This window comes from Columba livia, chromosome 19 (assembly GCF_036013475.1).
Source record: "Columba livia isolate bColLiv1 breed racing homer chromosome 19, bColLiv1.pat.W.v2, whole genome shotgun sequence".
In the NCBI taxonomy this organism is placed as follows: domain Eukaryota; kingdom Metazoa; phylum Chordata; class Aves; order Columbiformes; family Columbidae; genus Columba; species Columba livia.
Genome location: NC_088620.1, coordinates 4399846 through 4425062, shown reverse-complemented (window position 1 = coordinate 4425062; position 25217 = coordinate 4399846). Strand labels below are relative to the sequence as shown.

The window sequence follows — 25217 nt, the reverse complement described above, 5'->3', positions numbered from 1 at the left end:
GCACTTGAGGATGAATGTGAAGCCGTTTGGACAGTTCTCCAGAAGCCAGCACAGAGTGTTTAAGGCTTGGGTTTACAAAGACATTTAGGAACCTGGGGCTGTGATTCAACAACTTTCAGTCTCCGGCAGCAATTGTGCCATAAGGCGCTGACACATCCCCTCCCGCGCGCTGCAGCCCCTCAGCCGCGCTGTGCGGGGAGAGCCGGATCACACAGCTGAGACGGCTTGAAAATGAAAAAAGAAAGAGATCTATTGCTTTAAATCTAAACTGGTTTAATGATTCGGCTCCCTGTGCAGCTGCACACACCGTGTGCCAGCACAATTCCCGCTGGGACCGTGCCTCACAGCCCAGGAATACTGTTCAGTGGGGTCATTCTATTACAACAATAAAATATTGTTTTACGGTAAAACGTGTTACTTATCCAGTATTGTTTATACAGCAAACACAATTCTGAAGCCTTCAGTGCTACTGTGAACCCATTGGTAAGCGACGTGGTGTAAACTTGCAAGGAATGTCCCCAAAGGTACGAGCTGATGGTGATGCTACAAATGCTGAATGCTTATGAAATGCAAACTTGCCCCTGAATCAAACAGTCTCTGGACGTCTGCACATTTAAGATGAATATGAACCCCTCTTTAATGCACTCTGAAAACAACGTTGTCAGCGCATAATTTGTTTTTATAAGACAGAGCAAAAAGACATCTGTTCACAGTATCAAATTCTAGTGCACCACCCTAAAAAGTATAACTATAATAAGGAAAACTTTAAGTTAAAAATAGAGCCTTTGCAGTCAAATTCCCATAGATGTTTTATTATATTGTTGAAATAGCTTTCTTTGTCCTTATGCGGAATGCACTTCAAAATGCCTTTAATTCACAGCAGTAATCACGAGAGGAATATGGATATCAGAATGTGTGAAAGCTGGTTAACAAAATAAGCATGCATCTGCTTTACAGTCATCACCAGGATCCTGTCTGAGCCTGCTACTAGTCTGTGCTTCATGGAAAACATCATTAACTCCTGGATACATACTTCAAGAGGAAAAACAGCCCTAACAACGTAATAGAATTTCAGCAGCAATACTTTACAGCACATATGTATTGTTTATATTTCCACTTCTTCGTGAAACTAGATGTTGCTCCACAACCCAACAAGAAACACTAACAACAGTAATTTTCAAGGGCCTGCATGAGAATTGGAAATATTACATCAGCATTTATCTACAGAGATGGCTCTTGAATCACTCGTAACTTGTCAAGCAAATTGTGCCCCACCTATGTCCCTGCATTTGCACACTGTGAAGTTCCACCAAAAGTCCTCAAGAGAACCTCAAGCAAAGAGATCCAGCTGTCCACACTTTCATTCCCGAATTCAGACTTCTGAAGCTAGAATTCACAGAATCCCAGAGTGTCAGGGGTTGGAAGGGCCCTGGAAAGCTCATCCAGTGCAATCCCCCCATGGAGCAGGAACACCCAGATGAGGTTACACAGGAAGGTGTCCAGGCGGGTTGGAATGTCTGCACAGAAGGAGACTCCACAACCCCCCTGGGCAGCCTGGGCCAGGCTCTGCCACCCTCATCGGGAAGAAGTTTCTTCTCAAATTTAAGTGGAACCTCTTGTGTTCCAGTTTGAACCCATTACCCCTTGTCCTATCATTGGTTGTCACCGAGAAGAGCCTGGCTCCATCCTCCTGACACTCCCCCTTTCCATATTGATCCCCAGGAATGAGTCCCCCCTCAGTCTCCTCTTGTCCAGCTCCAGAGCCCCAGCTCCCTCAGCCTTTCCTCACACGGGAGATGCTCCACTCCCTTCAGCATCTTGGTGGCTGCGCTGGACTCTCTCCAGCAGTTCCCTGTCCTGCTGGAACTGAGGGGCCACAACTGGACACAATATTCCAGGTGTGGTCTCCCCAGGGCAGAGCAGAGGGGCAGGAGAACCTCTCTGACCTACTGACCACCCCCTTCTAACCCACCCCAGGTACCATTGGCTTCCTGGCCACAAGGGAATTCAGTATTTTATAACACGGTATTTTCAGCTCTGCTATTGAAAAGTTACTTCAATGGCAAAGTCTTCTCACTTTCTTTCTTTGTGCTTTATTTCTCCCCCAACAGAGCAGAAATTACAGTACTTACCTCCTTTTGTTAAAAGCAATAGATGATACATGACACCTATTATGTGTTTTATACCTATCAAAAGCAGCAAGATTTTACCTTTGGGTGGAAAGACTGATGAATAGGAAACATAGTACATTTTGCACAGTTAGACCTTTTTATACACTATGCTTGACCACATAACTAGCACTGCTGGAAAGAAAAGATCTTAGCGACCATGGTTTGTAACCACGCTAACATCTGAGAATGCTTTGATAACAACAAAAATGCCTGAAGGAGCAAATTAGGCAAAAGTCCAAGCAAAAAAAAACCCATCATAGACATGAAGGCATTAAAGAGTGTGACCTCTCATTTCATTCAAGTCCTCACAGTGACGTATTACTACCTTTCTAACTTTCCCCTTTAGAATGACGTTTTTCTTCTAGAAAAAGATGTTGGAATACGTAGGATTAGGAAGCAAAGACTGAGGTTTTAGGCCTCACCAATAGACTTCAAGCAGACACTCAAAAAGAGCAGCCACTTCAAGATCTAGTGCTTTATTAAAATTATAAATTATAGTAACAACAGGCAAGTCTTAATAGCGCTAGTTCCAAGGGTACTTAGGATACTTGATATCAGCCTAAGATCAATTTGTTCTTCTGTAATAAAGTGGGAAGTAAAAGTGAAGAAAAAAGAAAACAAACACAAAACCAAACCAGTTGAGATACTCTAACAAATAACAGCTTGCACAGCCTAGGGCAATGTATTACACAAACTTTTACCAAATGCCCATTTCAACTGTTGTGATCACCTACTTTAAGTTTTCTTGAGGGAATTTCATAATTAGTCCTGATTTTTCTCTTCAGGATTATGCTCTGACCAAGTATTTTGACCTGCCTGTGATACTAGAGAGATAAAAACATCTATTTTAAACCTCAGAGGTCTATCAAAAGACTCCTACAAGGTCACCTTTACACTCCAGTACAAAACCTGAATAACACAAGTACAATTAGGCATTTATAAACTCAAGACTGTCTTGGAACAAACATTTTGGAGAGAGATGCCCTTCAAAATATTATTTTCAGAGAAACACACTTTCATCACTTCTTCCTCCAACACGACAAGCTGTTCCACAGGTTGGGATTTCTATAGGGCGCAGGGAAATTAATTGCGCGGCTTCCACTGGAAGTCGGTGTGGGGGAGGAGGGCTAATTCCCTTAAGCAAATTATCTGAAATAATTTCTCTTTAAACACCACCACCACTGCCAGAAATAAAAAGCAGAGTCGGTGAAAGGGTTTATCATGGCACTTAGTCTGGGCTTGCCAAATCCACTCGAGGCGCCGCAGCAAAGCGACGGCAGAAATTCGCTGCACCTTTTTGGCTGTTTTCCCGCTCTCACCGTCAGGTTCTTTCCCCTCTGCCGTTCTCGGCCCTCGCTCGGGCGGCTCAGCGTGCGAGCATGGCGGAGATCACAAGGGCTGCATGTTCGCTGTGGTTTCCAGACGCCGGAGTCTCGGCTCTGCCCGTGTTCCTCTGCCGCGCGCATCAGGCAGAGCAGAGTTTAAAGCACTTTGTGGGGCTGAGACCTGGACTGAAGCCAGAGCAGCACCACGATGAGCAAATCCAGTTCTGCTCGTCGCTCTACATCACCCACAGAGCTTCTCCAAAACATAAAACCAGCTTTTACAGCTAATATATCTAAAGTAGAATAACCCCTTTAAAACTACGGTGTCCAGTGCTAGCCGGGAGAAGTGTTCAACCTATTAAAAAATAACGCGATTCTGTTTATGTAAGTACACTAACGGAGAAAACCGCCAAAGTGAAAAACAAGGAGGGAAGGTCTCCTTAGGTAAATACAAACACGATTATTAACACTGCTGAGCTTTTTTTCTAGATACGTTTCCCTAATTCTGAGCATCTACTTCATGAATATCACACTCAAGGCTTGTAAAAAGCAATTCTGCCAAGGAATGTCGAGTTGGTTACTCGAAATCAAGAAATTCCAAATTGCCAGATAATTTATAATAGTAAATAGGTACAGATTAAGAAACAAGAGTCTCTATGCGTTCATAGTCCTTAATTAAAAAAAAAAAAAAGACAAAAAAAAAGGAAGAAAAAAGAACGGCTGCCCTCTGTAACGGGAAAGAGTGGCACAAAATAATCCAGCACTAGATAATGGGTACAGACTGGAACACAAAAGGTTCCACTTAAATTTGAGAAGAAACTTCTTCCTGGTGAGGGTGGCAGAGCCTGGCCCAGGCTGCCCAGGGGGCTGTGGAGTCTCCTTCTGTGCAGACATTCCAACCCGCCTGGACACCTTCCTGTGTAACCTCATCTGGGTGTTCCTGCTCCATGGGGGGATTGCACTGCATGAGCTTTCCAGGGCCCTTCCAACCCCTGACATTCTGGGATTCTGTGACTAGATGGAACCGTCCATGTTCAAAAGCGAGAACTCGGGCTCTGCAAATGGCACCTCAAAAGTTCTGCTACAGGAGGGACAACAAGATTTCTTGCCGACTCTGAAGACAAAACCAGCCCTATCAGTCTCTTCTAATGGGCAGCCAGCGTCTCGCCTGTCTGTCAGTGCCAGGGGCTCGCAGCAGGGAGTGGTTTATTATTCTAATAAGATGCTGGAATAAAGAGAGGGTCAGCTACGAATCACTGCCACGAGAAGATTTAATTAGATTTTTACAATGACTAAAGACACTCCCTGCACGCAGACAAAATTTTAAATACGGAGAGAAATGACAGTGTGTTTTAAGGCAAGGTTATTTTGGGGTTTTTTGTTTTAAATTTACTGTTCATATTTTTCCTTTGCTTGACGTCGCTGTTCACATTATACAGTCATACTGTTCAAGCTTAAAGGTTTGTTATGAAAGGCAGTTCAATATAAAAACTCTAGTCAAATCTCCTGAAGTATTCCACCCAAAAGAAAGCACTGTGTTTTCCTAGGAAAAGGTCTGATGATAACACAATAAAAAAAACACCAACAAAATAAAGGAATAAAATCTCTGTCTCATCACAAAGTAAAAGCTACAGAATAGTTTGATATCAAATGCATGTACAATATAGACCTACGTATTATTGTAGTATGGTGTTTAATTAAAAATATACCGTATAAAGAATAGGTCTCAGCTATATTAACACATAGAACTGCAAACTGTATGTATGAACAGACAGAACTTTCATTAAGAGTAACTTTATATCAAAGATTTTTCTAAAAGCAACCAGAGGAAAGTTGAAGTCAACCACGAGGGCTATGGCTACTACAGCTACTTCAATCGTCAGGAAACCATTATCTCAAATTCATGCTGCTAACAGGATACAGGCTCACCTAGTAACATGACAGCAAATTATATGATTAATTAGCTCACATGGAGCTACTGTGAGCCAACCAGTTGAAGCTGATGCCCTACAGAAGCAGATAATATATTACCAAATGTTTTCTAGCACCTCAAAAGATCGTCCTGCAGTTCTATTCCCAAACATCAGTGAATTTGCAAATGTTCCAAGGGAGCTCTCCAATCACGCTCACTTTGCATTTGGTACTCACTGCACTGACACACATTTCTCTATTTGACTCCTGTCTAATCATTTAATTACTTTTCGCTTTTTGCCTAATTACAATCATCAGCTCTCTGTACATTCAAAACACAAACACAAAATACCAGGTTTGCTACGTAGCTCATTTACACCAGCATTTTAAGATGTGCAGAGAAGAACTTCAGCAGAAAGTATCTGAGAGACTTGCAAAATGCAGATCTTTAAGATTCAGTATATACTTACACCTTCACAGAGTCACAGAATGTCAGGGGTTGGAAGGGACCTCGAAAGCTCATCCAGTCCAATCCCCCAACGTTTAAACAATTAAACAGGTATTGCCTATAATAAAGGTGAAGTACCGTTAGATATGACTATGATTCTTCAGCCTATGAGTCTGCCATGTAGCTGATTAGCCCCAAATATAGATCCAAGTTCAATTTGTTTTCCAGCCCTTCACAAAAGGCTCTTTTGTAAGACCTGCCTACAAGGCGCATCCACATTTGTCATGAGCAAAAGCAGCATCTTTGCTGAGCAAATGTCAAAATGCAAAAGGCAAAATGAAAGGAGGTTCTGCATGTAAAACAGGAGAGTAGAAACGCCTGAGTTTTGGCTTGAGGGGAGCTCACTTTTGTAGTGCTATTTTGGACACAGACATTAAATTCTGACTTTAAACACATCAAAACAGTAGGGTGTCTTTTGCCACTTCCAGAGCACGTTTGATTTTAACTCCAAACACCGAATGCAACAACCAGCAAAAGAGCTCAACAATTTAGAGATTCAAGAAGTCGGGGGAGTTTGACACAGACTGACGGGCTCCAGCCAAGATGCCGTGTAATTATTTCATGTGTCTGCACTTTGTCTTCCATCACTGCAATGAACACCTAAAGGCAGGAATACAAAGCATACAGAATAATCCATCACCGTTCATTTCTCACAATGAATGCTGACAGTGGATAGTTAGAGCTGCCCATTAGGTCTCACAAGCAGGAATGATATGGTCACTCATTCTTCACAACGTGTCACTCTTGGGCTTTGAATTACATAAAAAATTAACTAGTCTGGAATAACTGACAATAAAAAGACAAGAAATCCAGGCTCTTCCTCTGGATGAAAGCATATGCCTTCTAGTTAATGCCTTCTCTTATCCCAGCTTTGTACAAATATTACTCGAGTCACTCTCAGCACTCCTGCACAGTTCACTATTAATATACTAGTTTTCAAAATGACATGCACAAACTACTGAGTGACACGACTGAAATTACGAAGACAGTGCTGAGATTTTATTAGGTAAAACCGCTACAGCAAAGAGGAAGCGCTCCGCAAAATTAAACCCTCTGAATGAAAAGAAGAGTAGAGCAGCATCTATAACGGGATGAAAACCGAGCCACTTAGCCCAGTGACACTTCTAACGGCTGCATTTTATTTATTTTTTCTGCTGTCAGCTGGGAAAATGGAACAAGCAAAATAACTGTACGAAAATACTTCAAATCATTACAAATGAAGGTTATGTTTAGAGGAAAACTCTATGAAGTAATCACCTGGAATTTGCTACCCAAGCTTTTTACACTGTACCCGTCCATAGGATTCCTTGTAAACACATGAATACCCAGAGAATGCCCTAAAGTGAAATTAAAAAGTAATAACCGTTATTTTTAACATGAAGTAAAGAAAGCAGAACAAAGCAGTTGTGCTGCTCTGTATCCTTTCTCGGTAGGAAGGACGTTTAATTGTCCCCATGCTCCAAAGGCTGATGGAGGCTGTGACATGGCCAGGCCACTGTCCCCTGTGGTCCACAGAATCCCAGAATGTGAGGGGTTGGAAGGGACCTGGAAAGCTCATCCAGTGCAATCCCCCCATGGAGCAGGAACACCCAGATGAGGTTACACAGGAAGGTGTCCAGGCGGGTTGGAATGTCTGCAGAGAAGGAGACTCCACAACCCTCCTGGGCAGCCTGGGCCAGGCTCTGCCACCCTCACCAGGAACAAGTTTCTTCTCAAATTTAAGTGGAACCTCTTGTGTTCCAGTTTGAACCCATTACCCCTTGTCCTATCATTGGTTGTCACCCAGAAGAGCCTGGCTCCATCCTCCTGACACTCACCCTTTGCATATTTGTAAACATTAATGAGGACACCCCTCAGTCTCCTCTTGTCCAGCTCCAGAGCCCCAGCTCCCTCAGCCTTTCCTCACACGGGAGATGCTCCACTCCCTTCAGCATCTTGGTGGCTGCGCTGGACTCTCTGCAGCAGTTCCCTGTCCTGCTGGAACTGAGGGGCCACAGCTGGACACAATATTCCAGGTGTGGTCTCCCCAGGGCAGAGCAGAGGGGCAGGAGAACCTCTCTGGGTTGCAATTCTGTTTGCTATCCTGCTTCCTGCCACATGAGATCCTGAACTCCACCATCTCATGCTTGCTGCAACCAAGGCAGCCCTCAACCTTTATCGCTTCAACCAGACCCTCCTTGTTAGTGAGGTAAATCTCCATCTGCGGTTTGTTACCTTAGGAAAACTTCTCCTTTTTGAACAGTTATTGTTGAAACTACAGGGGCCTTTCTAATTGCCTTTATTTTCAGGCACAGCTTAAGTTTCAAAGTTTTCTTACTGTGATACACCCAGAGCTTCCTTTTTAACACTATAGCTTTTGCATCTGAAAGTTCTTTTATCCCCCCTCACAGTGGAGCTGTTTAGTTTGTCTCTCAAATATATCTCCAATCTAATAATAGCTAAAGGTTACTTAGACTCTTTTAGAGGTACAGCAACACAGTCATTAATAAACACAGTCACAAAACATTCGTATCACATCACATTACACCATACTATTATACAATAACGCTGTTCTTGCTAAGACACCAAAATATAGGAACCTTCTCCCTCCACCTTATTACAGTTCTGCTTTTTCGCTCGTCATCTTTGACATGGGAATATACAAGCAATGCAGATGGAAACACTTGCTGGAATGCTCTTCTGAATTTGGCAAGTGGCAGTTTTCATTTATTCTTTTCAGACTGATTGTTGCAGAGTAAAGCAGCCTCTCATCGCTCTCCCCCAAACAGAAGAGCTAAAAAAACCAAGCAAGTCAAAGCAATCATATGACAAAATCACAGCTTTGATATCATTATTAAGTTCATACAAATTTCCTCTCTTATCTAGCTTGTTCTTCACTGTCTAATTAGTCCAACCACGGCTAGTGTTCCTTTTTTTCCTGACACAGAAACAAGCAGTTAAACTAGTATTTGCAGTCTTTAATTACACATTAAAAATCTTCATGCTTAACTTTTTTACTGAAAGCACAGGGATTCCCTACAGTGCAATATTAATGTTCTGCTCTAAATGCTGCAAGGGCATCTTTTAACGGTCGGGACTGTGGAACAACTTTTAATTAATTGCCACCTTTTAATGGCGCGGTTCTCACACAAACATTACCTTTAAGGCAAACATACATCAAAGAGTCAGAAATTTGCTCTTCTACAGCAGTGCTGCCATCCCCAGTAACTCTGACACTCACTAAGGGCTCCACATTGCTTGGATCTGTGCACGTTATGGAAAATGAACACGCAGACCAAGGCTGGTACGTGGGCCAAAGTTTCCAAAGGAATCACAGCGTTCTCATCTCCCGACCAGCGAGAGTCCCAGCTCATCTGCAGCAAAAGAGATGGGAATTAGTCCAAATCACTCTGCTCGGTCACACGGGGCTGCACAGGGCACTCAGAACAATCCTATTTGTGGGATTAGTCTGTGGAATACAGCACCAAAACATCACCAGCAATCGGTCCCAGGTCTCCTTTGGGTAAGTTCATTAATGGGGGTTGCACAACACAGACATTTGAGCAAAGGCTATCGGTCCGTAATGGCTCTCACACACTACTAAGTAAAGCTCTATACACTGCAAAGGAATAATGAAATCTTAATTAACATGCACCTTCTTTCCACAGCAGTTGGTAAGAGTATTTGTCAAAAAGTGAATAAACAAACCAGATTTTTCCTCTGTGTCAAAATACATTGTGAAGTTTTACAACAAAACTAATGCGCATTTTGGTAGTTTACTGGGGATAAAGCGGCGTCCAAAATCCTTGTCTCTTGTAAGGAGAGAAATTATTATCCCGTTAATGAATATCATAAAGAACATTTGGTTTTAGTCAAGTTTTTTTTCTTTGGACAATCTGTGTTGATCAATGCCTGCTGGTTTGCTGTAATTACTTTGTAAGAAAATATGCAGCTGTATAGTACTTAATGGAATGAAATGAAATTTAGCATATAGCTATAGCCAAAAAAGCATTGATCCGGCATAACAAAACAAAGAAGATTATTACAGAAACCCTGCTGTCAGATATATCAACATTAGGAGATTAGATCAGGATTAAAATTTTTAAAAGAATCATATTTCTAAAGACGCACAGAACTGCAAAGGTGCTGACTCAGCCCTGAGTTACCGAGCGTCACCAGACTCCAGAATGGCAAAAAAACACAAAACCCCAAAAAACTTCCATACAAAGTCATGTTGTAGCCAAGCGGTGGCAATGTGGCGTGTACCCAGATGGCCACTAGAGCTTTGGGACACTGTCTGAGCTTCCACGGAGGTCACGCTGTGACCCACCTACTGACTGCGGCAAAAGGGCACAGACGTGGGGACGCGGCTCCGCACGCCACACGTGAGGGACCAAACCTGCTAAAAACCACAGCGGTCTATTACAGAACTGCTCCCTCCTACAGCGAAAGGGTCCAGTTCGGATCCTGCTCAACACCCCAAGTCATAAAGCTCTACCTGAGGCTCCAACAATCCTACCGGTTGGTGATGAACATAAATGAAAATCCAAAAACCTATTAACACTGTGAGAGGGTTTCTCCTGTTGTTCAAATGCTGGTTTAATACTGTTGTTGCAATCAAGTTTATAAGACGACTGGATTTATATTGCATTCCAATACGCCATACAAAACCTAGGAGTCAGAGATGCAGAAACGGGCTGTGGCCCCAGCACTGTCTGTTGCAGCACTGAGTGCTACAGTTTATTTTTATCATCTACAAACTTTAAAAGCAGATCATATTTTTTCCTCAGATTTCAAATTCTCATTAAATCTGTGTTGGTCCGCTCTTCCAAATTGTCCCTAATGAAAGAAACCGCAGACATCCCTAATAAAGCACAGGACAACCAACTGACCTCGAGAGCTCCACTGACCAAACAGGGAAAGAAAGAAGGGGGAAAAAAGATAATAATCTGCTTGCCTTCTGTATCTTTGGTATCTAAACACGTTACAAAACACACACATGGTTCCAAAGTTGACATGATAGATAACCCAAGTGAACAGCAGCAACATGGAACAAATTAACAGCACTTTATTTTAAAACTTACCTCTTACAGTAAAATCAAAAGTTCAACTGAATTACCCCCTTCTCTCTCTTTTGGAGCAGAGCTTGGTAAAGTGTCTTTGGCTTCAAACTGTAGATGACTAATCAATGTTACATCCCCGGTAAGTTATTGGATTTGTTCTCGTTGGAGTTGTCTAATAAAGTCCCTCATGAATCAAAACAGTACTTTGGATTTTTTTCTTTCCAGTTAAATTATATTGAGTGCGAAGCAGTAAACACCACATAACTAAGAGACAGATTGTTATTACATTTAGCAGCAGACTGCTTTCCCCCCTGGTATTTAAGCAAAACACACAAAAAGAAACAGGATAAAGCAATGACAAGCCCATCACTGCTCTGTGTCTGAGAAGAGTCGGCCACAGAGATGAACAAACCGCTTGTCACTGTTGACACGGGACATTAGGAAAAAATACATCTCTCTTTAAAAGCTCAGCATCATCTTTCATCCAAATGACATGGACTGGTTAACTCGCTTGTGTTACACTTGAAAGCCAGAAAGAACAACGTGCCACCCACATGCACAGCTGTTCTCTTGGGAAAATTCACTCCGAGAAAGTTTAGGGATGTGTTATCATCACAGTATGTTTGGGATTGGAAGGGACCTCAAAAGATCATCTAGTCCAATCCCCCTGCTGGAGCAGGAACACCCAGGTGAGGTCGCACAGGAACATGTCCAGGTGGGTTTGAATGTCTGCAGAGAAGGAGACTCCACAACCCCCCTGGGCAGCCTGGGCCAGGCTCTGCCACCCTCACCATGAAGAAGTTTCTTCTCAAATTTAAGCGGAACCTTTTGTGTTCCAGCTTGATCCCATTACCCCTTGGCCTATCATTGTTTGCCACCGAGAAGAGCCTGGCTCTATCCTCATGGCACTCACCCTTTATATATTTATAAACATTAATGAGGTCCCCCCCTTAGTCTCCTCTTCTCCAAACTAAAGAGACCCAGCTCCCTCAGCCTTTCTTCATAAGGGAGGTGCTCCACTCCCTTAATCATCTTGGTTGCCCTACGCTGGACCCTCTCCAGCAGTTCCCTGTCCTTTTGGAACTGAGGGGCCCAGAACTGGACACAATATTCCAGATGTGGTCTCACCAGGGCGGAGCAGAGGGGAAGGAGGACCTCTCTCGATCTACTAGCCACCCCCCTTCTAATACACCCCAGGATGCCATTGGCCTTCCTGGCCACAAGGGCCCAGTGCTGGCTCATGGTCATCCTGTTGTCCACCAGGACCCCCAGGTCCCTTTCCCCTACACTGCTCTCTAATATGTAATTTCCCAACCTATACTGGAACCTGGGATTCTTTGAGCATGTAGGAATTTCCCTTCGTAATCTGTAATACAATACGGGTTCGGTGATAGCAGACGCTTCCCCAGCTAAGCTGAGTGTCTGGACTATTGAAAAGAACAAGATCAGCTCCAAGTCATCTATTAAACATCGCCACCGAGTTTACAGGTAACTTAAACCAGAATTTCTGATACTGTGGTGGTAATGTACTTTGTAGTAATCCAGACAACCAGATTTCTTTGCTTTCAGTGGTGGGGAAACACTGCAACCGGTACTAAAACAGCTTCACAAAACATCTGCAGAACAGGTGTTCCTCAATTTACTAAAAATAAAAAGAAAACAGTACAATGATGTGATCTAAACGGTGCACAAGACACCAAATACAAAACCTTGTGTTCGAACTACATGGTACAAGCTGTGAAGTAATTAAACCCACTCATGTAAATATTATTGTCTTACAATATAAAGAACTAGTTTTTAATCTTTTTTCTTCATTTAAAAAGGGATTAATTTGTGGAGCAAAAGGGTCACGTATTTCAGCAACATGTTCTTACACCGTTCCTGTTGCATGGTCTTGCTGAAGTCAAGCTAAAGAAATACCATAAGAAACTTAAACATGAATAGGGATATTAAATGAGCTCCTTGTATTGAAAGTTATTGGAAACTGATCTCTTCCTTATTAATACAATTCCCCACCATGTACAGAAAGATACCTCCATGTTCCAGAATGCAAACAGAGTTTTAATCTTTAATTATATTCTCAACCTCAGCTCTTCTGGAAAGAAGTATAGATGTGGGCCTGAGGATTATTGCTTTATTACATTATCATCTCGGTGGTATTTAATGAATATTGATACTTAATGCAGCTTTGCCAGTAGGGGGAAAGAAGAATTTTAGAACGGCGCGAAGAACTTGTGATGACTGTTCTCAAAACGGAAAATACGGCCACACAATTCGCTCTTCTGCTCTTGAATGCTGAGAAGAGGCCTAAACGTTCAAGTACAGCTCATAATACTGAACAGGATTATTGCAATAACAACACTTGCATGTTAAATAACCCCATTCCCCACAGCCTGTAGAGCAGGTGTTAACTGGTACATCAGATTCTCGGTTTCAAAGTATGAATCCCCGGCTGGGCTTTCAGGCCTCTACAATGAGGACAGACTAGATAAGCATAATTTAAACATATGCTCTTAAAAAATACAATTGTGTGGTTGAACACGGAACTGCTGGGTGTGCTCAAGGGGAAGAGGAGAGTTTCTAGATCATGGACGGAGGGGCTGGCCACTTGGGGAGAATCTAAGGCTGTTGTCAGAGGGTGTAGGGAGGCAACTAGGAAAGCTAAGGCCTCCTTAGAATTAAACCTGGCGAGAGGGGTCAAGGACAACAGGAAGAGCTTTTTCCAATACGTGGCAGAAACCTCTGAAAACCTATGAACATCACTGGCTTAGGCATGCTTTGCCATTATCTTTAGAATAATCTGCCTCTTTCTTTCATAATGAAAATCCCCGAACCTAGGAAGCAATTAGATGCTGTTTATAAAACAAAATGCTGAAATAAACCTTTCCTCCAAAAACTCTTGGCAAAGGGCTCATTGGGATTTTTCTTAACGTAAAAATGATAAATTACACAAGTTAAGCTCCAAATAATTTATTCTGGCACATCTTATGACTGGGTGTATAGTGTTTATATACATGTATGTATACACACACCTTTCATTTAACTTAAAAATAGCAAATATTTTTGAATACTACACCATAGTCGCTCCAAAGGATGGAGCAAGTATGGACTTCTTTTGAATATATCCATCTTCTCCAGAAGAATCCAGATGGATTCTGAGGTGTGGAGAGCAGAACAGAGACCTCCCGTATCTCACGAGTGGCAGAAACAACCCAGCCCTCCTGAGTCTCTGCGCAGCACTCTGTCCTCAAGTCCTAAAAAACCCAATTATCTCCACAGCTTTCTGTTGTTCATCTATCTAGAACAATATTACGGGCAGTGCTGTCTTTTTTTTTAATAACAGAAAAGTAATTTTGCTGGTCTGCTCCTAGCAATAGAGTACAAATTCCCAGAGATTTTTACTCGCTCTATTGCGGTGTTTTCCCTGTCAGGTTAGGACATACATCAGAGCACAAGAGATTAACAAGACAAGTTGAAGAGCCCTGAAACAAAACACTGGACTGTCTTTTACTCAAGCCTCTCTGTCCATTGAGCCTAAAGTTGTCAATTGAGAACCAGAGACTTCCACTTGTTTATTGTTTGCAGTGTTTGCTCATTTCCCCAAACCCACAAATGTCACAACAAATGACCCTAAAAAGCCCCACAGAGGGCACGAGTCTCAGTACCTTTTGTGGTGGGCAAGTTCTTGTGCTGCCCATTTCCTTGCAGACAGAGAAGACAGATGATTAAGCTGGGATAGCTGAGAAAGCCCCATGCATCAGAGCTATCAAAGTCATAAGGTTTTCAGCTGAGACCCCTAAAAATTGCCATTAATACTAACGGACCCTCCTGTGTGTGTCAATGAACACAACTGCAGGAATATACTCAACACCTTTTCTTTCTTCTTCCTCACATCAGAGGGACTCGCATCCTTTCTTATGGTATTTATTTCCAAGCAGAAGCCACCCTGGTTTTCAGAAGGGTTGCATGTATCTGCTTTCCGAGGGACGGGGAAGGAGCTGACAGCTTTCAGCACTTCAGCAAACGCTGCTTGGAGATTCTGTAACAGAAGGAAGGAGCCAGCAGCCAGATGAGAATGCATCTATTAGCAAGTACAGGGAGATGTCTTGTTAATACAAGACAGAAGGAGGGACAAAGCAGCAGAGAAAGAAGCCAGCAGTTACTCATTTTCTCATACAGATACACTTGGCTAGAAATGAGCTGCATATCAATCCAGTTTTCCTTCCTGCACATTCAGGGCCAGGGAAAACCAATACTGAAAAGCAAAACTGAACACCAAAGAGTCGTCTTCAAAATTATTCGGCATTCTTAGAGGCCCTCAAGTAACAAAAACAGCGAGAAAATGAAAATTTTCCTGGTAGAGGTAGCGTAAGACAGAGACCTTTCAGTTTTAAAAACATCTTTTTGATTCAAAATTGCTTCTGCTGTTTCAAATATCTACTAGGACAGGGAACTGCTGGAGAGAGTCCAGCGCAGGGCAACAAAGATGCTGAAGGGAGTGGAGCATCTCCCGTGTGAGGAAAGGCTGAGGGAGCTGGGGCTCTGGAGCTGGACAAGAGGAGACTGAGGGGGGACTCATTAATGTTTACAGATATCTAAAGGGTGAGTGTCAGGAGGATGGAGCCAGGCTCTTCTCGGTGACAACCAGTGAAAGGACAAGGGGCAATGGGTGCAAACTGGAACACAGGAGGTTCCACTTAAATTTGAGAAGAAACTTCTTCATGGTGAGGGTGGCAGAGCCTGGCCCAGGCTGCCCAGGGGGGTTGTGGAGTCTCCTTCTGTGCAGACATTCCAACCCGCCTGGACACCTTCCTGTGTAACCTCATCTGGGTGTTCCTGCTCCATGGGGGGATTGCACTGCATGAGCTTTCCAGGTCCCTTCAACCCCTGACATTCTGGGATTCTGTGAATAAATCTCAGGTCACACCACAGCAGTAAAATCAGAGACATGGATGAGCAAGATAATTGCTCAGCCTGCATCACTGCCATTAAGAATGTAGCACACAATAGCAAAAGTTACCCATGCAGTTTCTTCAAGGAACAGGAACATAAATAAATAAATCAACAGATCAGTAAGACACTCACTGATGCTAACTTGAACTCAAATTAAGACATGTTTAATATCAAACTACTCATACACAAAACGTGCATAGAAATAAAAGAGTTTTTAGAAGAGCCTTTGTACAAATCATCCCCTACGTTACCTGCTGAGCAGCAGCGTTTCCTGCATTCCTTTGCTGGCTGAAAAGAATCACTGCAGTGTTGCTATTTGCTCCAACCTCCTGTCCTAAAATGACATTTTGGCACACCGTCGGTTTTAACTACTTCTGTTGAAGAAAAGCTCTAGATAATCGAGTTGCTCTGAACAACATTTAATATATACTTGACTCACAGCACACTGTTACTCAGCCCAAAGACTTGTCACTGAACTTCATTGTAATAGCATACATCAAAGTAAAAAAAAAAAGACAAAGGAATAGTTACCCCTTTCTGGACTAATCAATAAAGCTGAAATTTAAAAAATCCCTGACTTGCCATGGAGAAATTAGTATGCACTATGCCCTGTCAAGGAGATATGCAGCTTTGCACCTGGATATCATCTTCTTTTGCATTTTAGAGAGAATGAAGCGAAAGAAAAAAAACCACAGCATGATTCATCACTATTTGCATGAAACTACAGCAAAATCAAGATATTGAAATCCATCTGCCATATTCTTTTTTTTATTATTATTATTAATGCTTCTCACAAGCCTATTTTCATAAGCCTTTTTATCATCTTCTGCCCTGTGTTGGAGCCGTGATGCTGAGCTCAACAGGTATTTGATTTGACTTAATATAACTATTATTCTCAAGACACACCAAGGTAGAAAATAAGGACAAATATGGAAAGGTCAAAGAGGAGCCAGAGAGGAGGAAACAGGTGACAGACAAAGGGCCAGCTCAGCATAAACATATTTTCCCTGTGCATAATGCTGGGAGTGGTAATAAGATATTGAAACATAAATCAACTACCAGCTAAAGTTCAGTTACCACACTAAAATCTCATTCTATCTGCAAATTCTAGGTAAATGCATCATTGAAAGAAAAAACAACTCTAGATATACAATACTTTGAAAAGTGTACATTATATACCTCATGTTAAAATTTATATAGCTGCAACTGTTTAAGTACAGATTTGCTTGCAAAGATAGAAGGTAGCTCCTTCTCACTATAGGAAATGTAGAAACCATTATTTGAAAACAAAACACAGAAACACCAAACACAACACCAAAATATTTTAAGACCTCTGAACAGAACTGTGACAACTGGTAGCGCAGTTACTCCAGGATACAAACTTCTTGGAGAAGTCCATTTTAAGCTCTGGATAAACCTGGTACCCCAATGAGGGAAGAAAACTAATTAGCCGGTTTCGCAAAATATACCCCTGTTCTCTCACAGATACAAGAGAAATAACACCTGGTTTTCCAACCTGTCGTTCTGCTAGAGCTGCCCTTCTAACCATTCTTCTTTGTCTGACATACCGGTAAAATAATAGAACATTTTATGGATTCTTGAATCAACAGCCCTTTAAAGCTAATATACAAGGGCTCTGTTGACTCTGATTTTTTCCTCATTTCTTATAAGGAAAAACCTCTAAAGTTCCTTTGATTTTTTCCATTAACTTAGGCCTGTGGACTCTGGTGACAGAGACTTTTATTATTACAGGTATGAAGTTTTTAGTAGCAGAGTGTTCATACATCAGTGACTCTTGTTCTGTGAAAGCAAGCAGTTTCCACAAGCTACAAGGATGCTCAGTAAAATGAATAATTGCTTAGCACTCGATTTTCTACATAATAATCATTTTCTTATATGTAACTAAATATTTTAAGCTCTTTATTAATTTATAAGCTTAGTCGTGGACAACTCTTGTGTTTTTGGCATCGGTACAGAGCCTGCCTAAAGTGTTGATGCTCTGTGTCCTCAAACAGTTCCTAAGTGTCCTCATAATTGCTTGTCACCTGTAAAAGAGGTTTAGATCCTATGCAAAATTAACATATGGTGAACAGATGGACTCAGAACAGGCGTTTGTCGAGAAAGCACTCACACCAAAGACTTTTTGGCTTCAGCCTTTCAGGACCTTCAGAAAAGTCCTGCTTGAAGCTCCAAGCCATGCTAATGAGGGAACATCATTCCTCAATGACAGTCTTGTGTTGCAAAAACTTCTATGACCCGCCACAAAGCAGAATCCTCGCAACTTTTCTGTTGTGACAGCGCCTCCTCAAACAAAAAAACCCCAAAACATTGTTTCCATAGCGCGCTCTACCCATCCAACAAGAATAATTCCTCTTGTATGAAACAAAAAAGCAAGCGCAAAGCTGCTATTAGTATGATTGAACAAAGAAAATAATTGCAGTAAAATGTTAAATAGAAATATCCCCTCCCCATGCAAAGTCTTGAAACGACTCCATGACTTACTGCGGCGGTAAGACGAGCGTTGTTGGCTGGGCTTTCGGCCGGCGTTTCGCAGAAACCCCCATCTGGTTGGCGGAACGTTTCAGGGACTGCTGATTCAAAAGGCCAGATGCTAGCCCGGCATGGTACTGCAACTGGAAAATCAAAGGATGTATATTAAAATACACACCGCTGCAGTGCTCTGTCTATGTCAGACCTCTGCTGTCTGTACCACCTGATTCAAACTGCAAGTTAACGTATGGTATTTCATATATATTGCTTCTTATACGGAAGATGATCTGAACAAAAGCATATTAAAAAAGACTGCTGTAAAATAGGTATTGCAAGGAAGTGATGTGATAGGGCAAGTAAGATGATGAATCACAGACTTCTTAAGTCTTAACTCGCCTGAAACTTGGCCTTGCTTTTAAATGTTAAGACTGTTTCTCCTCTCAAGGGATCCAGCTTTCTTACTTTTTGGAAGATAAGAGGAAAAGAGACGCAATCCTTTCACTGTACAAACCAGCTTTTTAGAAACAACACTCATTGTTTTTCTTAAACATAAAACCAGAAAACATTCACAAAGTTTCTACCACTGTAAAGAAAAACGCAGCCTTTAAAATACCCGCTAGCACATCTCCATAGCATTGCAACAGAAAGACTCACAGTCAGTAGCTTTCTCCTCTAACCTTTTATTTTCCTTGCCAAGGAAAGACTGATTTATGAAGGACACAACGTGAATCTGCAAGATTTCGAGCGCATCCCCGCTGCTCGTGGATTTAAGAACAGCTCCAGTGCTGCGTCTGGCCTGAAACCAAGTGCAACAAGTTCCGAGCTCACCTCTACATACTTCCCATTTATTTTCTTAGTTCCTCGTTTTTTGAAGAGAAGGGGCAAAAAAAGCGCCAAATATTCAGTGTCAGACAAATGCAATTGCCTTCACCATTCTAGTCCCCACATTGATGTGTTCATTAAAGTGGTAAAGATTTGTTCTGAAAATGGCGAAGTGTTTAACGCGTTAACAACTCTAACCCCATGGTCTGCACTAAAAGGTTACAGTTAGGAAACTAGGACTTATAAATGTTCAGAAAACAAAGTGGTCTCAGGCAAAGCTGTTCTGCAGGCTGCTGATTGAAAATGAGAGAAACGAAGCTTGGTAAAGTGATCTAGTTGAACATGGCTATTAAAAACGGGTGAAGCTACCCCGTGAGGAAATCTGACTGGAATGTCAAGGCTCAGAGCATCCAAAGGGCTTTTGAGCAGGGTCCTGATTTACTTGGCTGCTTTGCCTTGGGATCTCGGCCGCGGCACAACGCGAACACACGTTGCACCCCTAACGGGAAGGGAACCACTGGGAAAAGCGGGTCGTGCTGCTCCAACAGCTCCGCTTAGACCAATTCATTTTGCTTAAATTTGCTTCTCTCTGACCGATTTCTGAAATGGAAAGGAAAAAAAAAATATAATCAATGAGAGCACTGGACAGCACATGTTTGAAAGGCAATGTTTCAACATGTCAGGGGCTTAGGTTTCAATCTTCACCACCCGGATTTGCAGTGAGTGCAATATGCAGGGAATTAAAGGGTAAGACAGCGCTGGCAAAAGACCCCGCTGACTCCAGGAACACAGCTTTCCCTTTCTCTTCCGGCATCTGATTACGAGCAGCCCTCCTACAACCATTTTGTGCTGTTGACACCACTCACTTCAGCTCACTGCCAGAACGACACTGACGGGGACTGCAGGTAAATGACATTATTCGGACACTTGCTCAGGTAATCACAGGTGCTAATCACAGATGAAGTTTAAATGCAGCCTTTAAAAATGTTTCCTAACCTCCCGGCTACTCTGACATTTAGCGCTCAGGCATTAAAAAAAAATAGGAATTAAAAGTAAAGATACTAAGAATCAATTCTGTCCTTAGCTGACTCCCAGTGATTAAGCGATTTTTATTAATTATAAGTATTTCTTTACAATCTACCTCCGCTCCCAGGAATGCAGATCCAACTGTCAAAATCTATAAGGGCCATTAAATATTTACCAAACCATCCTTATAATGGGAGAAAAGGTCAAAGTTAATAAAACTGACAGGCAGCTTCTGTCCAACTTGATTTATACATTATTAAACTATCACACAGTGCATTGCACTGAATGCATTCCTTTTTGGGGGCAGAGGGGTGTTAACTGAAGAGACTGGGAAATTCTTCCTTAATCATTTGCTCCAAGGAGCAGAAATGAGACTGAAAAGAGTGCCAAAGCAGCACCACTAGTGTCAAAATCACAGTCAGGAGATTCAGTGGTCCTGATGGATAATAAATGTGCCATTTGGTTCCTTTTTCCTCTTGCACAAGGAACACTTTTGTCTGCCAGCATCGGCCACGGCAGCAAATCTCAGCTAAAACATCCCAATACCCTCAACATTTTTGCTTACTACCAAGCAAATGCTATTTTCAAACATACCATCTTCACCTTAGGAAACCACATGAAACGTTTGGCCAGAGGATGTTACAGGTGCTAAAATCTCATGCAGGGAAGCCGAGATGAGCTCATGGGACACAAACCCTTTGAGGGTTAATAAACGTTAACAAACACATAGAAATCACATTTAGCTGAAGAAGTCCCTGATTCAGAGCCTGCTGATGGCTGGAGAAACCTTGGGGAACACCTTGTATCCTGGGGTCTCCTTAGAGCGGCTGCTGGAGATGAGACACACGGAATCACAGAATGTTAGATGTGAGGCTCTGGGAGCCTTTGGGGTGACCTGGTGCTTCAGTTGGTGTCTCCAGAGGGTGGCCGGACAGGTCTGAGAGACCCAAACTTGGGCACTTGTGGATGGTCCTGAGTGTGTTCCAACCACCTTCCACCCACCGCTGCCAACTGTGCCCATTTAAACCAGCAGGACTGTGACCAGCAAGAGATTTGTCCATCAAATACGCTAAATACTCACTGAACTGGAATACAGGTGCAGCACTACGTAGTGCTGAGCACTGTAAATCATTTTGTTATCAGCCGCTAAGGAATTCCCCATAATTCAGAGGCTTTATTACAACAAGCACCCCCGTCTTTCAGCTTTGGGGAATTCCAACTGGTTTATGTGAAGCTAAGCTCTTTACTTCCTAATGAAATACTCTGTAAAATTTCAACAAGATTGATCTTTTTCTTCAATACATGCAGATAAAACATAAAATCTATTGCAGAAAATGAATAAGAAACAACAACAACAACAACAAAATCAATGTATAACACTTAGCAGCTAGGATATACACCAGTGCCAACTTGTACAGTTTTATGATGAGTCTCATGATAGTTGATATTTTTCTTAAAGCTGTGGTTCCAAGTAGATGTGTGAATTCCACATTTTAAAACCAAGAGACTCTAGTTCTCAAAGATGTAGCAAAAGTACTGAAAATAACACTTCAACACAAAAACTTCACCTGAAAGAAAATAAAAAGGGAACCTGAATTGTTTTTAAATTTAATAATTTTTGAGATTCATTATTTTTCTATGTTAATGGCAACACAGCCTATATTTTCTAGAGGAACAGATTACCACTTATGTTTTACAGGTGTCGTAATTCACATTTTCACAGTGTTCCTGAGTGTATGAAAACTACATTAATACATTAACCGTTCTCAATCTTCCTCCCAGAGTGAAACACATCCTACCAGAGGCTGCACTTTGGAGGTGCTTTTTGTAGGGAGGGCAATTTCTTCATTCATGTAAGATGCCTTTGGCTTTCACAGAATCCCAGAATGTGAGGGGTTGGAAGGGACCTGGAAAGCTCATCCAGTGCAATCCCCCCATGGAGCAGGAACACCCAGATGAGGGCAGACAGTCTGTCTGAGTTGCTACAGTCTTCTTCAGACAAGCTCTCTTTCTGGTCGAGACCATGGTCAGCAACAGTATGAGACAGTGGCAATAGGTGAGAGAGTTTAACTAGCAAAAGGTGACAACCTCTACACCCTAGCGCACAAGTTAACACACTCGCTTTCACATGAACTATTTAAACAGAGAAGGTGTGTTAAGAGAAATACAAGATTTAGGACTAGATCTAGTTCCGAAAACATTAATATATTTTTTAAAGTTAATCACATAATATGTCTTATTTATTCAATCCTGGTGAGTCTCTTCTTAACGGAAACAGCGCAACACACACCTGAAACAATCAGAAGAAACAAAAAACAACCCCCTGAAAGGTCACACTGTTTTCTGCAGATGATCTTTAAGGTTTGGAGCAGACAGAGAACTTCTGACAGAGCCAAAGGGCCTGAACGAGATCAATGCAGTTTGTTAACAGAAATGTACTGACCATATCGTGACAGGGAATATTTTGGCCTATGGGATGACTCTACAGTGTATGCTGCGAAACTCCAAACATGTACACAGTGCTTATTTAAAACTTTGAAAATTAAAGCTTCATCATTAGAATCACGCTGGGTCTAGAGGTCTTTGGTTTCCATAATTCATGGGCTGGAGATTTTGCATGTGCTGACTGCTGACCAAACAAGTCGTCACACTCCACTGCCTGACAAGGCCATTGAAAGATGCACAAATTGGTTGGGTAAGAAGGTACAAATCAGGGGAGGAGGGGGGGAAAAGGCAAAGAAAAAGCAAAAAGCAGCCACTTGGAGCATTTACAATTGAACATGTCACCTCACAGATGCACATTAAATTTACATATTGCCATTATTTAAAGCTTTTTAAGCACCAATAGGTTTTATTTTAAAAGTGAAACCAGAAGAACGACTTTTCTCTGCGATCACATTAATCTGCCATGGTATTTTTTCCATTCTCATGTAAATACTTACAGACTGCATAGATAAACAGAAAAGCATTTCCTCAGATATAGGTAATATTAACAAAATGTTTCTTCCCAAGAAAAGGAGATTTACAGAAGTGGCTGACAGATACTTATCCGCCATGGAATTCGCCAACTTGGCTGTAGTTCTGGTGAATACACGCACATTTGCCTCCCTTTAAGATGTGCAGTACTTTGCCCCCCATCACTACATTATTTCTCCCTTGCAGCTAACAAGGGATTTGTCTATTATGATACAACTCCAGTCGTTCCTTTGAAAAGAGCAACGAGCAAGCAAGCAGGACACTCCCCCAGTTTCATCTCTGCAGACTAAAGTAGGCAAGAAAGAAATTACACTACCTTAATTGATATTTTTAAGCTTTTCTCAGATAATGAGGCCCGTTTGGAAATTCTCTTTTTCTCTAAATAATGTTTGATCATTTTTGGATAGCTGAATTCTTGACTTGGCCAAAAACAGCATCAATAAAACAAAAGAACAGTCTCTGATTTATTTACTCATCGGTTTTCCTCTGTGGAACTGGGTTGCAGGCTTTTCAATTAATAGGAAAGCTAGACATTGTGCCCTTGCTTTAGTTTACAATTTAATTAGGACATTTTGTTCTGGTTTTTTTTTAAAAGCATTTATGCCCCCCAAACACTTTCCAGTTTACAAGAATATTTAATCAGCAACTACCTATCCTCGACGGGAACAAAGGCTACCCCCCCTTCCCTTCTTTTTTAAATCCCTGTATAAAAGTTATTGCATCTTTTCCTAAACACCCTGATCCGACTAAGCTGTGAAACTAATGAGCTCGCACTTCTGTCAGAAGCCTCTGCCAGGGCTCTTATTCGCATCGCATGGAGACGCGCGGGGCCAATGCCTCAGCCTGGTCCATAAAGCAGGAGACACGGAGCTTGCTGAGGACACCGACCTGCACGTCCCTGCTCGGGCAATGGGCTCTTCCCGGCGGTTTCTCCTCCTCCTTCCCAAGGGTAGGGAGTTAAAAAACAAGTTTAGGCATTTACCTCTCTCTCTAAAAAGATACAATAGTACGAAATGCAGCGATACATATCCCTGTTTCTTTTAACGTCTTGTCTTCGCCACATCTTTTATTCCATTGTCTTTGAATTCATATTTTGGCTGAGAGCGCTGTTTTAATTAGTGTCAAATTTCAGCCTCAAAGTATGTTCTTCTCATACTTCTCTTCCGAAAACATTGAAGTTCTGCTGATGAACGACTGCATCAATGTTGCCTCACTCCAATACTGCTTGCAAGTCTTTGGCTTTTTACCATGCAGAGATAGCAAATCTGGTGGCGCTTTCTTCAAGGAATTGGTCAAAACTTCAGCATCTGCATCTTTGCTGCCAATAAAATTACCCGTGCTGTTCAAAGTCTCTGCAAAAGCCACTACTCCTCCAGGGATTTTTTAAAGTATTCTGGAATGCATTTAATACTTACATACTCTTGCTTTTTGGATGATGCCAACACAAAGTGACACTACACAGCCATCAGGCTCAGAGGTTTAAAAAGAACTAGTATTTCACACAGATTAAGAGGCAGAGTAATCATAGTTTGAGGCTACCTTATTTACCTCTTCAGAAGAGTAACTGTATTTTATGCTTCAGGTGTTTATAAGTAGTTCTGGGTACTCTGAAGGGCTCAAACATATTTACTGAAAGATAACTAAATGAACTGGCATTTCATTGGATATGCAGCAACAACCCAGACACATAACACAATCACGAAGAGCAGAGTAAAGTTATTATGTTGTGTTCTGCATCTAAATGACAAAATAAAACCACGTGCAGTAACAAACAGTATTTTTGAGTAACCCTGACCTCAGGGGGAGTAGTTGGTACAAAGGTTGTCCCACCAACAGGGAAATGGTCTTAGTGTCACCCTATGTAATATATTCACACTCGTGTGCTCACTTAATGGATTTCATTAAAGCCTAAAGACCCAAGAAGTGCACTTGATCAATATTTGACAGAAAACCTCAATTCTCTTTCAACAAAAGCATCATCTTTGCATAGGAC

The 25217-nt window shown here is 41.9% G+C and overlaps 1 protein-coding gene across 1 annotated transcript in view; it reads right to left on the bottom strand.

The window, feature by feature from the left end:
- Positions 1-25217, bottom strand: part of MED27 (mediator complex subunit 27) — an 80505-nt gene that overhangs the window by 31194 nt on the left and 24094 nt on the right. The window contains exon 3 of the mRNA XM_005512862.3: positions 18413-18543. Within this exon, the coding sequence (XP_005512919.1) occupies positions 18413-18543 (131 nt within the window). The remainder of the gene's footprint in view (positions 1-18412; positions 18544-25217) is intronic.